This window comes from Ranitomeya imitator, chromosome 2 (assembly GCF_032444005.1).
Source record: "Ranitomeya imitator isolate aRanImi1 chromosome 2, aRanImi1.pri, whole genome shotgun sequence".
Taxonomy (NCBI): Eukaryota; Metazoa; Chordata; class Amphibia; order Anura; family Dendrobatidae; genus Ranitomeya; species Ranitomeya imitator.
The window spans coordinates 72,019,314-72,039,457 of NC_091283.1; the positions used below are offsets into that span (position 1 = coordinate 72,019,314).

Consider the following 20,144-nt stretch of genomic DNA (forward strand, 5'->3'; position numbering starts at 1 on the left):
CATGTGTGTAGTGCAATGGTGTTCCGAGGCTGGTACCACCAGCAGTTTCCATATTGAGACACCCACCACTTGGGTGTCCCAATATGGCGGTCGGTGAACTTCCGCCGCTTGGAATTCTGGGATCCGGACACATCTGGATGGAACAGGATGTCAAGGCATTACACGGTAAGTATATATTAAGATTTAGTTTCCAGAACCAGAAAATCCACTTCAAGTCTTTTCATACTTTCCTTCTGTTTAAAATTAAAAAAAATAAATAAAAAACTGCACCAAAATTGCACTGTGTGAACAAGGTCTATCAGGAGTTTTAGATTTTTATTTGTTCTTTTTAGATCATAGAACATAAAAATTCTAGAACCATTTATAATAACTTGTCATGCGATCCTGTCCTACACTTTTAGGTGTGATTCTCAATTCCAAACTATGACTTACTTGTAAACATTCAAGTTCTTATAGGATGACATATCTCAGCAAATAGACGCCTACCGAAAAACATGCAGACCTCACATGAATCACATCAAGATGTTCTGCAGCAGCAGGGCACGTTATCCTATGTTAGTTATTGTTTTTTATAGCTAAAACCATGGAACTTTTGAACTAATTAGTGATATTAATGAACTTAAATGACGACTACGTGACTATCTTATGAGATCTATAGAGGGTTTTATTAGTTCGTCATTAGAAGGACTCGGCAAATAACAGATTAGATCCTGAGCCTGTGATGAAATACTAAAGTTATAGTATACGAGAGCCGCTTCTCTTAGTTTAGATATTGCACTCGGCAGAAAGAACTGTCATAGTCATCAGATATATACACCTCAGGATGAGCTCCAGAAGCATTAACCCTTAGTAATGAAAGTGGTATTTTCTAGTATAGATATACAGAAATTCATCAACTATAGATCAGTAAATATCTATACAATGATGAAAATCACGCATTTTTATAGCCACTAGCGATGAGCAAACATGCTCTTATAAGGTGTTATCTAAGCATGCTCGAGTGCTAACCAAGTGTCTTCGGCGTGCTTGAATATTATGTTCCAGTCCCCGCAGCTGCATGTCTCATGGCTGTTCCACAGCCACAACACATGCAGGGGTTGTCTAACAAACAGGCAAACCCTGCATGTGTTGTGGCTGTCTAATAGCCGCCAGACATGCAACCACGCAGACTCGGACATTTTTTTAAGAGTACACTGAAGTCACTCGCTTAGCACCCGAGCATGCTCATATAACACCTTATCCCAAAACGCTCGCTCATCACTAGTAGCCACCCATCCACAAGGTGCATATATTACACTATTTGCACATTATGCCAGGCTTCTACATGTGAAATAAAGCTATTTAAAGGGCCAAACCTGATTGGCTGTAGCTGTTGCAGCGAAGGGCACGCTGGTGGCGGGTGTTGTTGCTGCAGACACAGTGGTGGGCGTAGCACCGTGCATCATGGGTACTTTTCAGGAGGGAACCATGGAAGCGACATACAGGAGGGTGGAGGGTTAATGGTAACCATAGCAACACATGGTGGATTTGGAGGAGCGTGGTAGGTATCGCAGCAGCAAGCCATGTGACATCACCATGAAGGTTACACCGGGAGCAGCATGCAATCACAGTGCAAAGCAAGACAGCGTTATAAAAGAAAGAAAAAAAAAAGAGAAAAAAGGGAAAAGCCAATTATAATTAAGGAAACTAACACATTTCAAAACACAATACAAGTATAAGCACATATATGATATGTGTCAATGATACCTTTAACTTAAAGGGGACCTGTCACCAGGTCATATGTGGCCTGTGTTTGCTTTTATTTTCTTCCTGCTGCTTCCCTGAGTATTCCCCCTTTTTCTTTTTTTAAATCCAGACATACAGGCCTTTTTATTCAGTGTTACTTTTTCTCCAAGGGGCGTGGCTCACAAGATCCTCTGGGGCGTGTCTTTAGGTGGGGCGTGTCTTTAGGTGGGGCGTGTCTTTAGGTGGGGCGTGCCTTTAGGTGGGGCGTGTCTTTAGGTGGGGCGTGTCTTTAGGTGGGGCGTGTCTTTAGGTGGGGCGTGTCTTTAGGTGGGGCGTGCCTTTAGGTGGGGCGTGTCTTTAGGTGGGGCGTGTCTTTAGGTGGGGCGTGTCTTTAGGTGGGGTGTGTCTTTAGGTGGGGCGTGTCTTTAGGTGGGGCGTGTCTTTAGGTGGGGCGTGTCTTTAGGTGGGGCGTGTCTTTAGGTGGGGTGTGTCTTTAGGTGGGGTGTGTCTTTAGATGGGGCGTGTCTTTAGGTGGGGCGTGTCTTTAGGTGGGGCGTGTCTTTAGGCTGCTCTGCATTATTACCCTGTGAGCAACGCCTACTTGGTAAAGACCATAAACATTTGCACTAAATAAAAAGGTCCATATCTCTGGGACAATATGACAGATTCAGATGATAGAAAAAAGGAATACTCAGGAGAGCAGCAGGAGTACACTAAGAGCAAAAAGGGGTCGCTTTCACCTGGTGACATGACCTCTAAGGCAAGATACACATGACTATCCTGATTACACAGCTTTGTAATAACATGGATGAGTAGTAGCTGCGACCTGAGATGCAGAGTCTTCAGTGTCAGGACTGGAAATCAATCATGGGTATTAGGCTAATTTCACACTAGCGATTTTTTAAATCCGTCACAATGCGTCGTTTTGCAGAAAAAATGCATCCTGCAAAAGTGCTTTCAGGATGCGTTTTTTCCCCATAGACTTCTATTGACGACGCATTTGCGACGGATTGGCACACTTCGCATCCGTCTTGTGACGGATGCGTCGTGCTTTGGCGGACCGTCGGGAGAAAAAACCCCTACATGTAACGTTTTTTTCTCCCGACGGACCGCTTTTTCCAATCGCGCATGCGCGGCCGGAACTCCGCCCCCACCTCCCCGCACCTTACAATGGGGCAGCGGATGCGCCGGAAAAATGCATCCGCTGCACCCATTGTGCAATGCAGCAAACGCTAGCGTCGGAATCTCTCCCCGACGCATTGCGACGGGGAGATTCCGACGCTAGTGTGAAAGAAGCCTAAAAGAAAAAAAACTTTAGTATCCTACAGTTATTGCCAAGCTACAGCTCCCAGCACATCCTGCAAACTGATCTTTGTAATGATGATGAAAAGCAGAAAAATGGCTGTACTGACTCCACCACTACCAAGCATAATGTCCTAACACTGGCACTTACATCTGCTCGGAGGTGAATCTGCAGACTTACTAACTGGTGTTATACAGGCAATCCAAGCTTGTTGCTTAGCCTTAGCTGGCTAATATGGAAGCCACTGGGTCGGGCCTCATTCAGACATTGGTGTTTCACATACAAGTTATCCGTATTTTTCATTGACTTAATACGTGCCCATTGTAGTCAAAGGGACTGTCCACATGTTATGTTTTTGCAGACAAAAAATAGATAAAAAAAAAAGAGACATAAAATCGTGATCCGAGTCACTGAACAAAAATCCCACTTTATGGATCCAAGAAAAAAAACAAACAAACAAAAAAAAACAGCACCCACCTCAGATATCACAGTGATTACACCCTTGCATCTTAATGCTGTCCTTTTTTTACTGTTTGGCAAAATTAAGATTTCAGTTTCCAACTTGACGGTGATTTTTTGGAACTAATAAAATGTATCTTCTAGTGTCCACTGTGATATTAGAGCTTTTATTTATTTTACTGTGGCCCCCAAAATGTACATTGTCAGGTGCTCTGTAGACTAAAGCTCCTTAAAGAGAATCTGCCACTAGGTTTTTGCCACCTTAACCGAGAGTGGAATGATGTAGAGACATGGACCATGATTCCTGTGATATGTCGCTTACTGGTCTTCTTGCTGTAGTTTTGATAATATAACAATTCTATCAGCAAGAGATTATCACTAGAAGACCAGTAAATCTGCTGCCGTGTAGTCCATGAACAGTGTACAGAGAAAGATGACAAGCACTGGTGTGGATGGGGTTATTTAGAACTCAGCTTTCTGGGAACTGGGAGTTCTGCAGCAAATAAAACAGCTTTTAATAAAAACTACTGCAAGAAGCCCAGTAAGTCACACATCACTGGAATCAGGGTCTCTGCCCCTACATCGTGCTGCTGTCAGATGATAACAGAACTATACAGCAGAAGTTACCTAAAATACTGGCCTCTTCTCTGACATCACTTCATGATCTACAACTATTGGCTAAAGCAGTACCAGCATTTATGGGTTAGGCAAAGCAGGCACCCATTAGCTGCTGAGTGATGATTGAGATCAGAGAGAGTGGCAGCTTTTGTTGCACTGCCAATAACAAAGGCTTTTAAACAGAGTAGCAAAGCCAGGCAGGACTGGGTTAAATGCTAGCACTGCAGGTCTTAATCAGCGACACCTGGCTAGCTTTGGCGAAGAACCAGTAAATGAGTTCACCTTGTGTCAGTCTGCTGAATGTTGAGCAGAGTGGAGTGTGTTCAAGCTGGTGAGTGACCAGCCAAAATGTGAGCTGTAGCTGGCAGAGAGACAAGGCAGGGTCTCTCTCTGAATGGAAACTGCACGGGTCAGCTAGGAAAGCTGAACAGTCTGTGTGTTGGAGCTGCAGGGTAAAGTGTGGAAGCTGCAGCCTGTTCAGTGTGAACTGTGCATGGAGTTAAACACATTTGCTTGGCGCTGGAAGCTGCTGGACCTCAGGATGAAGGGGATGCCCAAACTGGTAGGATCGTAAAATGTGTCAGCTTTCTTTCAAAAACAGCTCAATCCCTTACCGTGGGTGGTGTATGATGTTAATTTCGATGGGACCACGTTGCAACACCAGACAAGCCATAGTCATGGGTGTCATTATTTCTGAAAGAAAGCAGCCATGATTTTTCTAATCCTAGACAACCCGTTTAAAGGAGATATCTGGAACTTAGTGTAAAACAAAAAATGTGCCTAAGCACAAACAGTCAGGTAGTTGCTACTTACCTTCCTGTTGTGTGGTGCCGTTCTTCACCGTCCAAGACTGGTCCTGCCGGTAATGCAGCTGCCTCTGCTGACATCACATCAATAGAGTGGTGGATTCTTTTCCGCTCCGCTCCGTTGACAGAGCGAGTCTTTGACGTGATTCTGATTGACAGCCGTATTCCTGCTGCCTAACTGGTGGAGCCGACTGTCAATCAGAATGACGTCGGAAGTCACGCCGAGTCAACAGAGTAGAGTGGAAAAGGAGCCGCTGCTCTATCGACGTGACATCAGCAGAGGCAGCTGAATCGCCGGCAGGAGCGGTCTGTGACTGCTCCGTGTCAGCAAAGAAGGCAACTACCTGCCTGTTACTGCTTAGGCACATTTTTTATTTTTCACAAAGCCACGGATATCCCCTTTCAAAGTGCTTACAGTGTACAGGGAACCTTTGAAACTTGTGTTTGAGCAACCGGAACTAATAGCTCTGTTAAGCCATTATAGTTACACTTTAATAATTTTTATATAGATAATTTATTCTATTTTGTATAAAAGAAAAAAAGGATTAGGGAATGTGAGGCGATTCTGAGAGTAACTGCAAAGAATCACTTCTTTAATGATGCTGACCTTGTCTCAAATGGATACTTCTAGGAACAAAGTACGCGTGTATGGCGGTCTGCCACATTGATGCATTGCAGTTCCCTATATTATCTGCAGAACATCATATCACTTTCTACACTTCACAGCTGAATGCATTCACCTTGGGATGGTGGACGATACCATGCTCTCTAGAGTCTGTTGTTGGGAAATGATAACTATTGTACTACTATGCAAAAAAATTACACTGGGAAAAAATTTAGGGGGGTTATTAGGATAAAAAAAAAATTACTTTCTTTCACAAAAACATGATCATGCCGGTCCATGCACCGCATCTGGTACTGCACCTCATTCCTGAATGGGCTAAGGCTTTCCTTCCATGTCCAGTTTTCAATTAATTGGTTATTTAAAAAGAAAAAAAAAAAAAGCACAGATTTGTTCAATAATTATATATATATATATATATATATATATATATATATATATTCGGCTAAAAGTAGCACTCCTCACATAAAAAATGTTATCCTCTTACTATAGTGCTGTCATCATATTATAGTGCGCTGTGTACTTACAATTGCTCATTTTGCCTTTCTACCCAGTTCATTCTTCTCTTATCTCATTCATCATCACATGGTTAAAAACTGACTAGCTGAACCCTGCTAAGCTCTATGTAGAAAGAGGAAGTTTCTATTCCCTGCATGAGTCATCACTGTAAAACTCACTAATGGAAAAGAGAAGAATTAACTAGGTAGAAAGGCACAATGAGCAATTGTAATACACAGTGCTATGTAATATGATGACTGCAATATTTTAAGAGGATGAAAACTTTGATGGGACAAGGAGGAGGAGGGCTTTTTTTTTAGCCGATTAACGTTAGTTTTCCTTTTCGCATCTGTTAAAAAGTTGACAATGGATGATAGATGATAGTTTCCTGTAGAATTATTTTTCTTTGTGCAGATAGAGAGATGGAAAGAATGCAAGTGGAGGACATTTCAGGAGCCATTCATTATGCTTCTCAAACATCAAAAAATGGAAAGAAAAAATGGACACGTGAACAGCCTAAGGCCAGTCTCACACGTCCAGATAATTCCGGTACCGGAAAAATCGGTACCGGAATTATCCGTGTTTATGTGGCACATCAGTGTGGTACATGTGCGGCATCCGTGTGCCGCCCGTGTGCCGACTGAGGACCACACGCACCGTGCAGGAGACAGCGCTACAGTTAAGCGCTGTCCCCTGCATCTGGTGCTGAAGCCCCATTCATTTCTTCTCTCCAGCATCGTTCGCTGGAGAGAAGATATGAAAAATCTTTTTTTTTGTTGTTGTTTAAAAGATCCCTGTCCCCAACCCCCTCCCACCCCCTGTGCGCCCCCCCGCTGTTAATAAAGTACTTACCCGGCTCCCTCGCTGCTTCCTGTCCTTGCCGCAGCTTCTCCTGTATGAGCGGTCACGTGGTGCCGCCTAGTACAGTGATGAATATGCAGCTCCACCACCCATAGGGAGGTGGAGGGGCGCACAGGAGGTGGGAGGGGGTTTGGGACAGGGATCTTTTATTTTTCATATCTTCTCTCCAGCGAACGATGCTGGAAAGAAGAAATGAATGGCGGCTTCAGCACCACGCTGGGGGGACAGCGCTTACTGTAGCGCTGTCTCCTGCACGGCACACGGACTGCACACGGAGAACATCCGTGTGCGGTACATGTTTTACACGGACCCATTGACTTTAATGGGTCCGTGTAATACGTGCGCTCCCACGAACACGGACATGTCTCCGTGTTTTCCAAACAGACACACGGTCCGTGAAAACACGCTGATATGTGCAGACACACATTGATTTTAATGTGTCTACATGAGTCAGTGTCTCCGGTACGTGAGGAAACTGTCACCACACGTACCGGAGCCACTGACGTGTGAAACCGGCCTAAGCTGTAGTAGTCGGCACCGTACATAGACAAGCATGGTACAGTTTCAGAAATAGGGCAGACCCTCTTAGTTCTGGACAATCCCATTGAAGGAGCTCAGTGTAACTTTTATTCAACTCAACCATCCTCAGCCATCATGGAATTAGACATTTCTTTGACCGAACGGTTTCATTTTGTTCGTTTGGATGAGAGAATGCATTGTATCTACATGTGCTTGGAGTGTGTCCCCTCTGATTCAATCATGTGTGATAATTTACAGCAAGGAAAATTAAAGAAATGTGTCATTAGAAAATGACCTCAGGTTTTTGTGTTACATATATATTTTTATTTATATTTTTGCTATTTTTTTTTCAATATTCTGATCACCATTAAAAACAAAAAAGAGAAATTTAGCAATTTTCACCCTAACCACTAAGACTATTTTAGATTCCTACTTCCTGTTGTTTCAGGAAGAGATTTCAGCAGTTTCATCATCATTGGCAGGTTTACAATGATAGGTAAGATCTTTAAAAACAAAGCTGGATTCATAAGTGCGGTCACATATCCGCACGATCCCCTTCTCTTCAAAATCACCTTTGCACACACTCATTAGATGCTTCAGTATAAAAGTCTGAGTGAGGCTAATGTGCATGTGCATTTCCTGAAAGAACGGGATAGAGAGTCTAGAACATCCCCAGGAATCAGTATGAAATTGTCAAGATTTTTTTTTAATACGGATTGTGATGAAAAGAAATGCATTCAAAATTCTAAATAAATATTTAACACAAAAATCTGATTTGAACAATAGGTTATTTTCTGATAAAACTATCCCTTTAACAAAGCCTGAGATATGTAGTATGTACGTAATACAAATGGAAAAACTATCAATTAAACACACCATGAAAATAAGCAGGTGATCAGAACTTAGCTTGATGTCATTTCTTTTTATTATATACATAAAAGCTACAAATAATAATATTTATCTCGCTAAATACTGACATGACGTATGACTATTCTGTCAGGAATAAAACATATAGCTATGAGTGGAATCTGTCAGTAGGTTTTTTTGTAGCAGCATAATGTAGGGGCAGAGAGCCTGATTCCAGCAATGTGTCACTTACTGAGCTGTTTGGTGCAGTTTTAATAGAATCCCTGTTTTCTCTGTTATAGATCTAGCAGTTCTCTGAATCAGTTCACTACTGATTTGCAGCTTAATATGTGAATAGGCAGGAAGCTGCCAATCAGTGGTGGGGGCGGAGTTACCCAGGTAAGCTGGACTGCTCTGCACCTGAGACCTAGTCCTCTAGTGATAATTTCCTGCTAATAAAACCCTGATTGTACTAAAATTGCAAAACACCGCCTAGTAAGTGACACACCCCTGGAATCAGGCTCACTTGCTCTACATTTCGCTTCCCCCAGATTAACTAACAAAACCCTGCTGACAGATTCCCTTTAATTATCACATTGGTGAATTTAGATTTGATCCAGAAATTCCTGCAATATTCCCTCCGATACATCTGAATGGGGTTGTGTATGTAGCACGTGCATGGATTTTTACAAGACTCATTCAGATTAACGGGGACGCAGATCCAGCAGATTCTTAAAGGGGTATTCCCACAATAAATATTTATTGAATCTCTACAAGGGGTCCCCAGAACCTTGTTCTGCTGAGTGGGGTGAGATGGCAGTGGATGTGCCCTTTTCTAAATTCAGTTTGAATGGATCCAGTTCGTACAGCTGAGAGTTTGCTACAATTGGATTCTGTCTAGGTAATCTCTGTGTGATCCCTAAACTGGGGTTTTAGATAAATACCTATCCTTAGATCATTAGTATAAGCCATCCATATATGATTGGTGGGTTTTACCATCTGGATTCCCACTGATCAGCTGGATAAAGGGGTCACAGCGATTGATGGACCCTTCATTGCTTACTAAGGTAAAATGATATGCATCAGTGTGGCTGTGCCTGGCTGAGATCATGGAGGTCTGACACATACATGCTATATAATATTAGTCCATCCTAAGGGTGCAGTGAGACGGAGATGGGAACGCCACGCTCGGACTGGCCGGCGGCTCTCCCGAACCAAGCATGGCGGCCTGTATTTCTATGCAGCTGTCACGCTTTGGTAGGGAGAGCTGCCGGCCAGTCCGAGCACCGCGTTCCGATCCCAGTCCTATTTATACTGTCATCTAACTGTGCCCTAAGGTAAAGCCGTCAATTAAAAATCTTAGAAATGTATTTATTTATTATTTATCCCTTTATTAAGACATAGAAGCACAAATGTTTTGGTATCAATCCAGTATACTAAGATAGCCTCCTACATAGGGCAGCATTTATGTAGAGGTTAGCATAGACCGGGCAAACAATTTGTTGGCCAAGCTGGAGAAGCCATATTATGTTAGGCCAGAATATGGTTAATGAATAAAAGCCATTTTGGGGTGAAAGCAGTGGTAATTCTGCTGGAATACCATTAATGACCCCAAGATGTCCGTGTTGTGCCCTGAAAGATGTACAACTACTTGGTCAGCCAAGACTTGCACGCAGTTGTAGTTCTTGAGATGACTCTTACCTGTCGGGATGAATGCAGGTTGCTGTAACTGCATACTTGCTAGAGCCTGTTGGTAGTGGAAAACGCTGGGGTTAAACACCGTGGTGGCCCCATTGCTTTTTTCAAGTGCCGGCCTCTTTGGTAAAGGTTGAAGTGCTCCAGGCTGCAGCGCCTGTAAATTAGGAAGGAGTTATTTGCAAAAAAAAAAAAAAATGCAAAAGACCAGAAATAAAACATATTCTGCATGCTTGATATACAATCCAGTATACACAATCACCTACAAATGTTCCATTTCTCAAAGACAGAAAATAGAATTATTTAAAGGACATCACCAAAGAATTAAAACAAAAATCACAAATGTTGGAAGTAAAACCAGGGACCGTAGTCAGGAAACATATAGGGGAGTTTACAAAGCTGATTACAGACCAGAAGGGGTTATTTTGTGTGACATGCATTTGTGGACAACAGGATATCGGATAGTCCCTAGTATACACCCTCCTCCAAATAAACCCTATAGATTGCGACATCGCTTACTGATAATAATCGGTTATTTTCATATGATTATTTAAGGATTTTCAAATAACTGCTCTACCAGAATTGCATGCGCTACAGCATACATGTGTGATCACGTTAACCTTTCCGCAAATTTCACTGAAGACAGTTTCTGATATTAGAAACTCAATGTATAATTTCTCGAGCTGCAACTCACAATACGACCACTAGGTGGCCACACACAGTAAACTTCTTAAAGTATAGCAAAATCATGTTTGTGGTTACAAAAATGGGCCAAGCGTAAAGGTAAGAAGGACAGCTATAGTATTAGGCCGGCTTCACACTTGCGAGTTTTACGGACGTATGAGCGCAGAAACTACGTCCGTAAAACTCGCAAAAAATACGGCACAATTATTCTCTATGCCCCTTCTCCTATCTGCCGTATTTTACTGATCAGTATTATACGGCTTTCTACGGCCGTACAAAATCGCAGCATGCTGCGTTTGTCACCGTACTGCGCAAGAAATACGCCAATGAAAGTCTATGGAAGCGTGAAAAATACGGATTACACACGGACCAGCAGTGTGACTTGCGATAAATACGCAGCGGTGTTAGAGAGAAAAGCCGGTAATTCATTGCAGTGTACAGTAAAATCACACTGACAGCTTACAGAAGAATAGGTAGAATAAATGTGTACACATAGAATAGGTATATATATATATATATATATATATATATGTCAGTGAGACACATATATGTATATATATTAATATTTATTCCAGCGCTAGACAGCTTGAAAGCCGGTAATTCAATTACAGGCTTTTTCTTTCTCCTTCCTAAAACCCGACATGATTTGAGACATGGTTTACATACAGTAAACCATGTCTTCTCTCCATTTTTTTTGCAGATTCCACACTACTAATGTTAGTAGTGTGTCTATGCAAAATTTGGCCGTTCTATCTACTAAATTAAAGGGTTAAATGGCGGAAAAAATTGGCGTGGGCTCCTGCACAATTTTCTCCGCCAGAGTAGTAAAGCCAGTGACTGAGGGCAGATATTAATAGCCTGGAGAGGGTCCACGGTTATTGGCCCCCCCTGGCTAAAAACATCTGCCCCCAGCCACCCCAGAAAAGGCACATCTGGAAGATGCGCCTATTCTGGCACTTGGCCACTCTCTTCCCATTCCCGTGTAGCGGTGGGATATGGGGTAATGAAGGGTTAATGCCACCTTGCTATTGTAAGGTGACATTAAGCCTAATTAATGATGGAGAGGCGTCAATTATGACACCTATCCATTATTAATCCAATTGTAGTAAAGGGTTAAATAAAACACAAACACATTATTTAAAATTATTTTAATGAAATAAAAACAATGGTTGTTGGAGTATTTTATTCTACGCCCAATCCAGTCACTTAAGACCCTCGTTCTGTGAAAGAAAAAACATAATAAACCAACAATATACTTACCCTCCGCAGATCTGTAACATCCAACGATGTAAATCCTTCTGAAGGGGTTAAAACATTTTGCAGCAAGGAGTTCCGCTAATGCAGGCTGCTCCTTGCTGCAAAACCCCGGGGAATGAGGCTAAATATAGATCAATGATCTATATTTAGCTTCATTTGCGGTGAGGCGCCCTCTGCTGGCTGTTCATAGATCGTGGGAACTTTCCTAGAAAGCCTGGGAGCTCACGGGAGCCCACGCCAATTTTTTCCGCCATTTAACCCTTTATTTTAAGAGCTAGAACGGCCAAATTTTGCAGATACACACTACTGACATTATTAGTGTGGAATCTGCAAAAAAAATGGAGAGAAGACATAGTTTACTGTATGAAAACCATGTCTCAAATCATGTCGGGTTTTAGGAAGGAGAAAGAAAAAGCTGTATAGCGCTGGAATAAATATTAATATATCTAATATATAATTGCCTAGAATACTACTTCCTGCAATTTGTGCCAACTTCCGTGGCTTTGTCCGGAGCTAATGTGCGGAGCTAATGTCCGGAGCTAATGTCCGGAGCTAATGTCCGGAGCTAAGTGACGTCAACAGTGTCCAGTGTCTGATTGGTTGCCGCCTGCTGCGAGCGACCAATCAGAAACGTGCCGTACTGTGACACACTCCGCCCGCCATTTTGGTGTGATTTTTGAATTTTTACCTCACAGCAAGTTTCTACTGCGTGGAGGCGGGCCCAGTGACGTTGCTCTTCAAGCTCCTGCCGAATTTCGTCAAAAAAATGATAATACCATTTACCAAAACTATATATATTTAGTTGTGAAGTGGTTCAGTGACATTTTCACACCAATTTTGAACTTTTGTTTGGTGTTTTCTCCATATACTGCCTATTATTTTTGTTCTTTCTTACTATTATTTATTAATTGTATTATTCTTACATTTGAATAAATAAAGTATATATGGATTCTAGACTCCCGATTCTTTAGAATCGGGCTGCCATCTAGTATATATATATATATATATATATATATATATACAGTATATATATATATATACTTTTTTCTTTTTGGGACACATGGATCACTTCTATAGCGGTATGTTGGTTTTGCAAGCCTGCGAGAAAACCACGCAGTACGGATGCCATACGGATTACATACGGAGGATGCCATGCGCAAAAAACGCTGACACACCCTGCCTACGGAGGAGCTACGGACCACTATTTTCGGGACTTTTCAGCGTATTACGGCCGTAATATACGGACCGTATTTTCATACGCTGAGTGTGAAGCCGGCCTTAGAGATTACTGCAAACTGAGCAGCATCTATCGCATCTTCAACCACATCTGCTTGGCTCATATACAGGTCCTTCTCAAAAAATTAGCATATAGTGTTAAATTTCATTATTTACCATAATGTAATGATTACAATTAAACTTTCATATATTATAGATTCATTATCCACCAACTGAAATTTGTCAGGTCTTTTATTGTTTTAATACTGATGATTTTGGCATACAACTCCTGATAACCCAAAAAACCTGTCTCAATAAATTAGCATATCAAGAAAAGGTTCTCTAAACGACCTATTACCCTAATCTTCTGAATCAACTAATTAACTCTAAACACATGCAAAAGATACCTGAGGCTTTTATAAACTCCCTGCCTGGTTCATTACTCAAAACCCCCATCATGGGTAAGACTAGCGACCTGACAGATGTCAAGAAGGCCATCATTGACACCCTCAAGCAAGAGGGTAAGACCCAGAAAGAAATTTCTCAACAAATAGGCTTTTCCCAGAGTGCTGTATCAAGGCACCTCAATGGTAAGTCTGTTGGAAGGAAACAATGTGGCAGAAAACGCTGTACAACGAGAAGAGGAGACCGGACCCTGAGGAAGATTGTGGAGAAGGACCGATTCCAGACCTTGGGGAACCTGAGGAAGCAGTGGACTGAGTCTGGTGTGGAAACATCCAGAGCCACCGTGCACAGGCGTGTGCAGGAAATGGGCTACAGGTGCCGCATTCCCCAGGTAAAGCCACTTTTGAGCTACAGAGAAGCAGCACTGGACTGTTGCTAAGTGGTCCCAAGTACTTTTTTCTGATGAAAGCAAATTTTGCATGTCATTCGGAAATCAAGGTGCCAGAGTCTGGAGGAAGACTGGGGAGAAGGAAATGCCAAAATGCCTGAAGTCCAGTGTCAAGTACCCACAGTCAGTGATGGTGTGGGGTGCCATGTCAGCTGCTGGTGTTGGTCCACTGTGTTTCATCAAGGGCAGGGTCAATGCAGCTAGCTATCAGGAGATTTTGGAGCACTTCATGCTTCCATCGGCTGAAATGCTTTATGGAGATGAAGATTTCATTTTTCAGCACGACCTGGCACCTGCTCACAGTGCCAAAACCACTGGTAAATGGTTTACTGACCATGGTATTACTGTGCTCAATTGGCCTGCCAACTCTCCTGACCTGAACCCCATAGAGAATCTGTGGGATATTGTGAAGAGAAAGTTGAGAGACGCAAGACCCAACACTCTGGATGAGCTTAAGGCCGCTATTGAAGCATCCTGGGCCTCCATAACATCTCAGCAGTGTCACAGGCTGATTGCCTCCATGCCACGCCGCATTGAAGCAGTCATTTCTGCCAAAGGATTCCCGACCAAGTATTGAGTGCATAACTGAACATTATTATTTGTTGGTTTTTTTGTTTGTTATTAAAAAACACTTTTATTTGATTGGATGGGTGAAATATGCTAATTTATTGAGACAGGTTTTTTGGGTTATCAGGAGTTGTATGCCAAAATCATCAGTATTAAAACAATAAAAGACCTGACAAATTTCAGTTGGTGGATAATGAATCTATAATATATGAAAGTTTAATTGTAATCATTACATTATGGTAAATAATAAAATTTAACCCTATATGCTAATTTTTTGAGAAGGACCTGTATAAAACTTAGTGGGAAGACCTACACAACAGCAAAGTAGCAAAGAAAAAAGGGGACTAAAAGTTTGGAAAGCAGGCTAACAGGAGACCAACACAAAGTCCTATTCTTGAAGGGGTTAGTCCATCCCTACGGCAGAAGTCTGCAGTCACTGTTTGTGACTGCAGACTTGTGAATCCTCAGATCTTGCGCGCTGCGAGGATACTTTGGTGCCATAAGCCGTTGGTAACTACAAGAATGTGATTTGCATACATATGGTCACATGTCGACTAGACTTGCGAGGCCTCACTCAATGCTAATGTACTGGACACATCTAGTCGGAATGTGGCCAGAAGAATGTAAATTGCATACCTGCAGTCAGGGCCGGCGTCAGCACCCAGCGTACCCGGGCAAGTGCCAGGGCCCTGGCGAGACAGGGGGGCCCATCCAGAGCCGGCGTTAGGGGCAGGCAGCTGCCTAGGGCCGCCGCTCCCCCAGGGGCCCTCAGCTAGCCGCACATCACGCAGCCGCTAAGGGGCCTCAGTGAGGCAGGGGGGTCCGCCTGTCGCCAGTGCCAACCCCCCCGTCGCCGCATTGAACTATACCGGCGTCTTCCGGTAAAGTTCAAAGCAAATGATGGAGGACAGAGCGTCACCTGATGCTCCCTCTCCCATCATTCCCCACTCTGCCTCTGACACTGCCGCTGCGGGTGCGCGATGACATTATATACCTGTGTGTCAGGCAGTGCAGCGGCAGCCGCCGAGACCGGAGCAGGGAGCAGCGCGGGTACATTCAGAGGTGAGGAGTGTTTCTTTTTTTTTGTAACTAAAAGGCTATGTGCACACTTTGCAGATTCCACTGCGGATTTTTCCGCAGCAGAATTCCTAAATCCGCAGTGAAAACCCGTCGCGGTTTTTACTGCGGATTTATCGCGGTTTTTACTGCGGTTACTTCTGCGGATTTTCATCTGCAGTTTTCTATAGGAGCAGGTGAAAATCCGCAGAAAAGAAGTGATATGCTGCGGAATGTTTTTTTCAGCAGCAAGTGCACTGCGTTTTTTGTTTCCCATAGGTTTACATTGTTCTGTAAACTCATGGGAAACTGCTGCGGATCCGCAGCGGTCAAATCCGCTGCGGATCCGCAGCAAAATCCGCAAAGTGTGAATATAGCCTTACAGTGAGTACTGGACTATGGGGCCATTCTTAGGGGGAGGGGGGCTGTGCTGTATATTACATGTCTGTGCTATATACTACATGTCTGTGCTATATACTACATGGCTGTGTTATATTCTACTTGGCTATATGGGCTGTTATATGCTACGTGGGCTGTGCTATATACTATATGGGCTGTTATATGCTACGTGGGCTGTGCTATATACTACATGGCTGTTCTATATACCATGTGGACCATGTTATATACTATGTGGCTGTGCTTTATACTATATGGGCTGTTATATGCTACGTGGGCTGTGCTATATACTACATGGCTGTTCTATATACTACGTGGACCATGTTATATACTATGTGGCTGTGCTTGCTATATACTATATGGGCTGTTATATGCAACGTGGGCTGTGCTATATACTACGTGGGCCATGTTATATACTACGTGAGCTGTTATATGCTACGTGGGCTGTTCTATATACTACGTGGGCTGTGTTATATACTACGTGGGCTGTTTTATATAATATGTGGCTGTTCTATATACTATATGGGCTGTTATATGCTACGTGGGCTGTGCTATATATTACGTGGCTGTGTTATACGCTACGTGGGCTGTTATATACTACATGGCTGTGTTATATGCTACATGGCTGTGGTATATACAGTACTACATGGCTGTGATATATGCGCTCATGAATCGTGGTATGTGTTAAAGGGGGGGCCCACTGAGACTCTTTCGCCCAGGGCCCTCAAAAACCTGGAGCCGGCCCTGCCTGCAGTCACATAACCGCCTGCTCCTGGAGCTCGAAAATCCTCACGGTGCGTGAAGATTTACAAGTCTGCAGTCTTATAATTTGTGTCTGTTTTAAAGTTTCTAATATATAATTGCCTAGAATACTACTTCCTGCAATTTGTGCCAACTTCCGTGGCTTTGTCCGGAGCTAATGTCCGGAGCTAATGTCCGGAGCTAATGTCCGGAGATTAATTGCCTAGAATACTATTTCCTGCAATTTCTGCCAACTTCCGTGGCTTTGTCCGGAGCTAATGTCCGGAGCTAATGTGCGGAGATAATGTCCGGAGCTAATGTCCGGAGCTAATGTCCGGAGATAAGTGACGTCAACAGTGTCCAGTGTCTGATTGGTTGCCGCCTGCTGCGAGCGACCAATCAGAAACGTGCCGTACTGTGACACACTCCGCCCGCCATTTTGGTGTGATTTTTGAATTTTTACCTCACAGCAAGTTTCTACTGCGTGGAGGCGGGCCCAGTGACGTTGCTCTTCAAGCTCCTGCCGAATTTCGTCAAAAAAATGATAATACCATTTACCAAAACTATATATATTTAGTTGTGAAGTGGTTCAGTGACATTTTCACACCAATTTTGAACTTTTGTTTGGTGTTTTCTCCATATACTGCCTATTATTTTTGTTCTTTCTTACTATTATTTATTAATTGTATTATTCTTACATTTGAATAAATAAAGTATATATGGATTCTAGACTCCCGATTCTTTAGAATCGGGCTGCCATCTAGTATTTTATAATTGCCTGTTTTATTTACATTTGCCATTGTGAATGACGTTTGGTTGTTTTTTATGTTTTTAGCTGATTTACACAATTGCAATTTTTTTTAAAAACATTTATTTACCTATTTTATGTATGAAATTTTGGTGCAACATCTTTAGTGGAAAATGTAACTTTTTGCTTTCATAAGGCCCCAAAAAATGTAAAAGAAGAAAACAAGATATAAGAATGGTGTCATATAGAACATAGTGGACAAGTTTTAAAAAAAATGTCTCCATATAAGGCCAGTTTCACATGTAAGTGGCTCCGGTACGTGTGGTGTCACTTTCCTCATGTACCGGAGACACTGACTCACGTAGACACATTTTCACGGACCGTGTGTCCGTTTGCAAAACACGGAGACATGTCAGTGTTCGTGGGAGCGCACGGATCACACGGACCCATTAAAGCCAATAGGTCCGTGTAAACACGTACCGCACACGGTTGCCGTCTGTGTGCAATCAGTGTGCGATCCGTGTGCGTTTTTCCTGTCATAGGGTTAAAATTGAAAAAAATTTTTCAATACATGGACACGGACACACGTACAGCACATGGACACACGTACAGCACACGGACCCTAAAAACGGACATCACATGAATTCGACACAGATGGCCTACGTGCAAACACGGACACACAGACACTGATAACTCTGGTACTGGTTTCTCCGGTACCGGAATTATCTGGACGTGTGAGACTGGCCTTAAGGTACCGTCTCACTGAACGATATCGCTAGCGATCCGTGACGTTGCAGCGTCCTGGCTAGCGATATCGTTCAGTTTGACACACAGCAGCGATCTGGATCCTGCTGTGATGTCGTTTGTCGCTGCAGAAAGTCCAGCACTTTATTTCATCGCTGGACTTCCTGCAGACATCGCTGAATCGGCGTGTGTGACACCGATTCAGCGATGTCTTCGCTGGTAACCAGGATAAACATCGGGTTACTAAGTGCAGGGCCGCGCTTAGTAACCCGATGTTTACCCTGGTTACCAGCGTTAAAGTAAAAAAAAAAAACACTTCATACTTACCTTCCGCTGTCTGTCCCCCGCTGTGCTTCTCTGCACTGGCTGTGAGCGCCGGCCAGCCGGAAAGCACAGGGGTGACGTCACCGCTCTGCTTTCCGGCCGCTGTGCTCACAGTCAGTGCAGGAGGAGTGCAGAGAAGCAGAGCGCCGGGGACAGACAGCAGAAGGTAAGTATGAAGTGTTTTTTTTTTTTACTTTAACGCTGGTTAACCAGGGTAAAAATTGGGTTACTAAGCGTGGCCCTGCGCTTAGTAACCCGATGTTTACCCTGGTTACCGGCATCGTTGGTCGCTGGAGAGCTGTCTGTGTGACAGCTCTCCAGCGACCAAACAGCGACGCTGCAGCAATCCGGATCGTTGTCTAGATCGCTGCAGCGTCGCTTAGTGTGACGGTACCTTTAGGGCTCATTCTCACATGCGAGAAACTCGGATGAGTCTCGTACGTCAATACCCGGCGCTGCTACCGGCACTCGGATCGGAGCATGCGGCCGCATAGCAATACATGCAGCCGCACGCTCCAATCTGAGTGCCGCCAGCAGCGCCGGGTATTGACGTACGGGACTCATCCGAGTTTCTCGCATGTGAGAATGAGCCCTAAGGGTCACAATTTTATCCACTGGCCTTCTCCTCATACATCTCCACACCTTTATTAGAGCTCCATCCACACATATCTCACTCCTATAGCAACTCCCCAGTTGTTTACATTAAGGCGCCGCTACTACACATAGCATAGTTCCTCCCACCTAAGTGAGCATTCCCGCTCCCATGATGACTGCTCAGCACATGCGCATAGACGTTCAGCACCCTAGTACCATGTCATAGCCGTTATGACGTGACTTCCGGTGAGTAGCATAAGTGTGTCTCACTTCCACTTAGGCCAGTCTCACACGTCCAGATAATTCCGGTACCGTGTCCCCTGCGTTTCTGTGGCACATCAGTGTGGCACACGTGTGCCGCCCGTGTGCCCACTGGGTACCACATGCACCGTGCAGGAGACAGCGCTAAAGTTTAGCGCTGTCCCTTGCATCGTGCTGAAGCCGCGATTCATATCTTCTGTGCAGCAGCGTTTGCTGTAGAGAAGATATGAATAATCCATTTTTTTTATGTTTCTCGTGTTTAAAATAAAGGTCCATGTCCCCACCCCCTGTGCGCCCCCCCGCTGTTCTTAAAATACTCACCCGACTCCCTCGCTGGTTGTTGCTGCTTCTTGTCCTGGCCGCACCTTCTACTGTATGAGCGGTCACGTGGGGCCGCTTATTACAGTAATGAATATGCGACTCCACCCCTATGGGTATATTCATGACTTTTTTGGGGAAAAAAAAAGGAAATTTTGCAATTTTTAACATTTTAGTTTTTATGCCCTTAAAATAAAGAGTCATATCATACAAAATAGTTAATAAATAACATTACCCACATGTCTGCTTTACATTAGCACAATTTTGGAAACATAATTTTTTTTGTTCGGAGGTTATAAGGGTTAAACGTTGACCAGTGATTTCTCATTTTTACAACCAAATTTTGCAAAACCATTTTTTTTAGGGACCACCTCACACTTGAAGTGACTTTGAGGGGCCTATATGACAGAAAATGCCCAAAAGTGACACCATTC

The 20,144-nt window shown here is 43.5% G+C and overlaps 1 protein-coding gene across 9 annotated transcripts in view; it reads right to left on the reverse strand.

The window, feature by feature from the left end:
* The window catches only part of MBNL3 (muscleblind like splicing regulator 3), a 193,373-nt gene that overhangs the window by 7,650 nt on the left and 165,579 nt on the right, over positions 1-20,144 (reverse strand). For 7 of the 9 annotated variants that reach the window (XM_069746951.1, XM_069746946.1, XM_069746952.1 and 4 more), the window contains 2 exons: positions 9,959-10,109; positions 1,356-1,450 (listed from right to left, as the gene is read on the reverse strand). In XM_069746951.1, the coding sequence (XP_069603052.1) occupies positions 1,356-1,450; positions 9,959-10,109 (246 nt within the window). The remainder of the gene's footprint in view (positions 1-1,355; positions 1,451-9,958; positions 10,110-20,144) is intronic. The other 2 variants (XM_069746949.1, XM_069746944.1) reach the window with 1 other exon arrangement.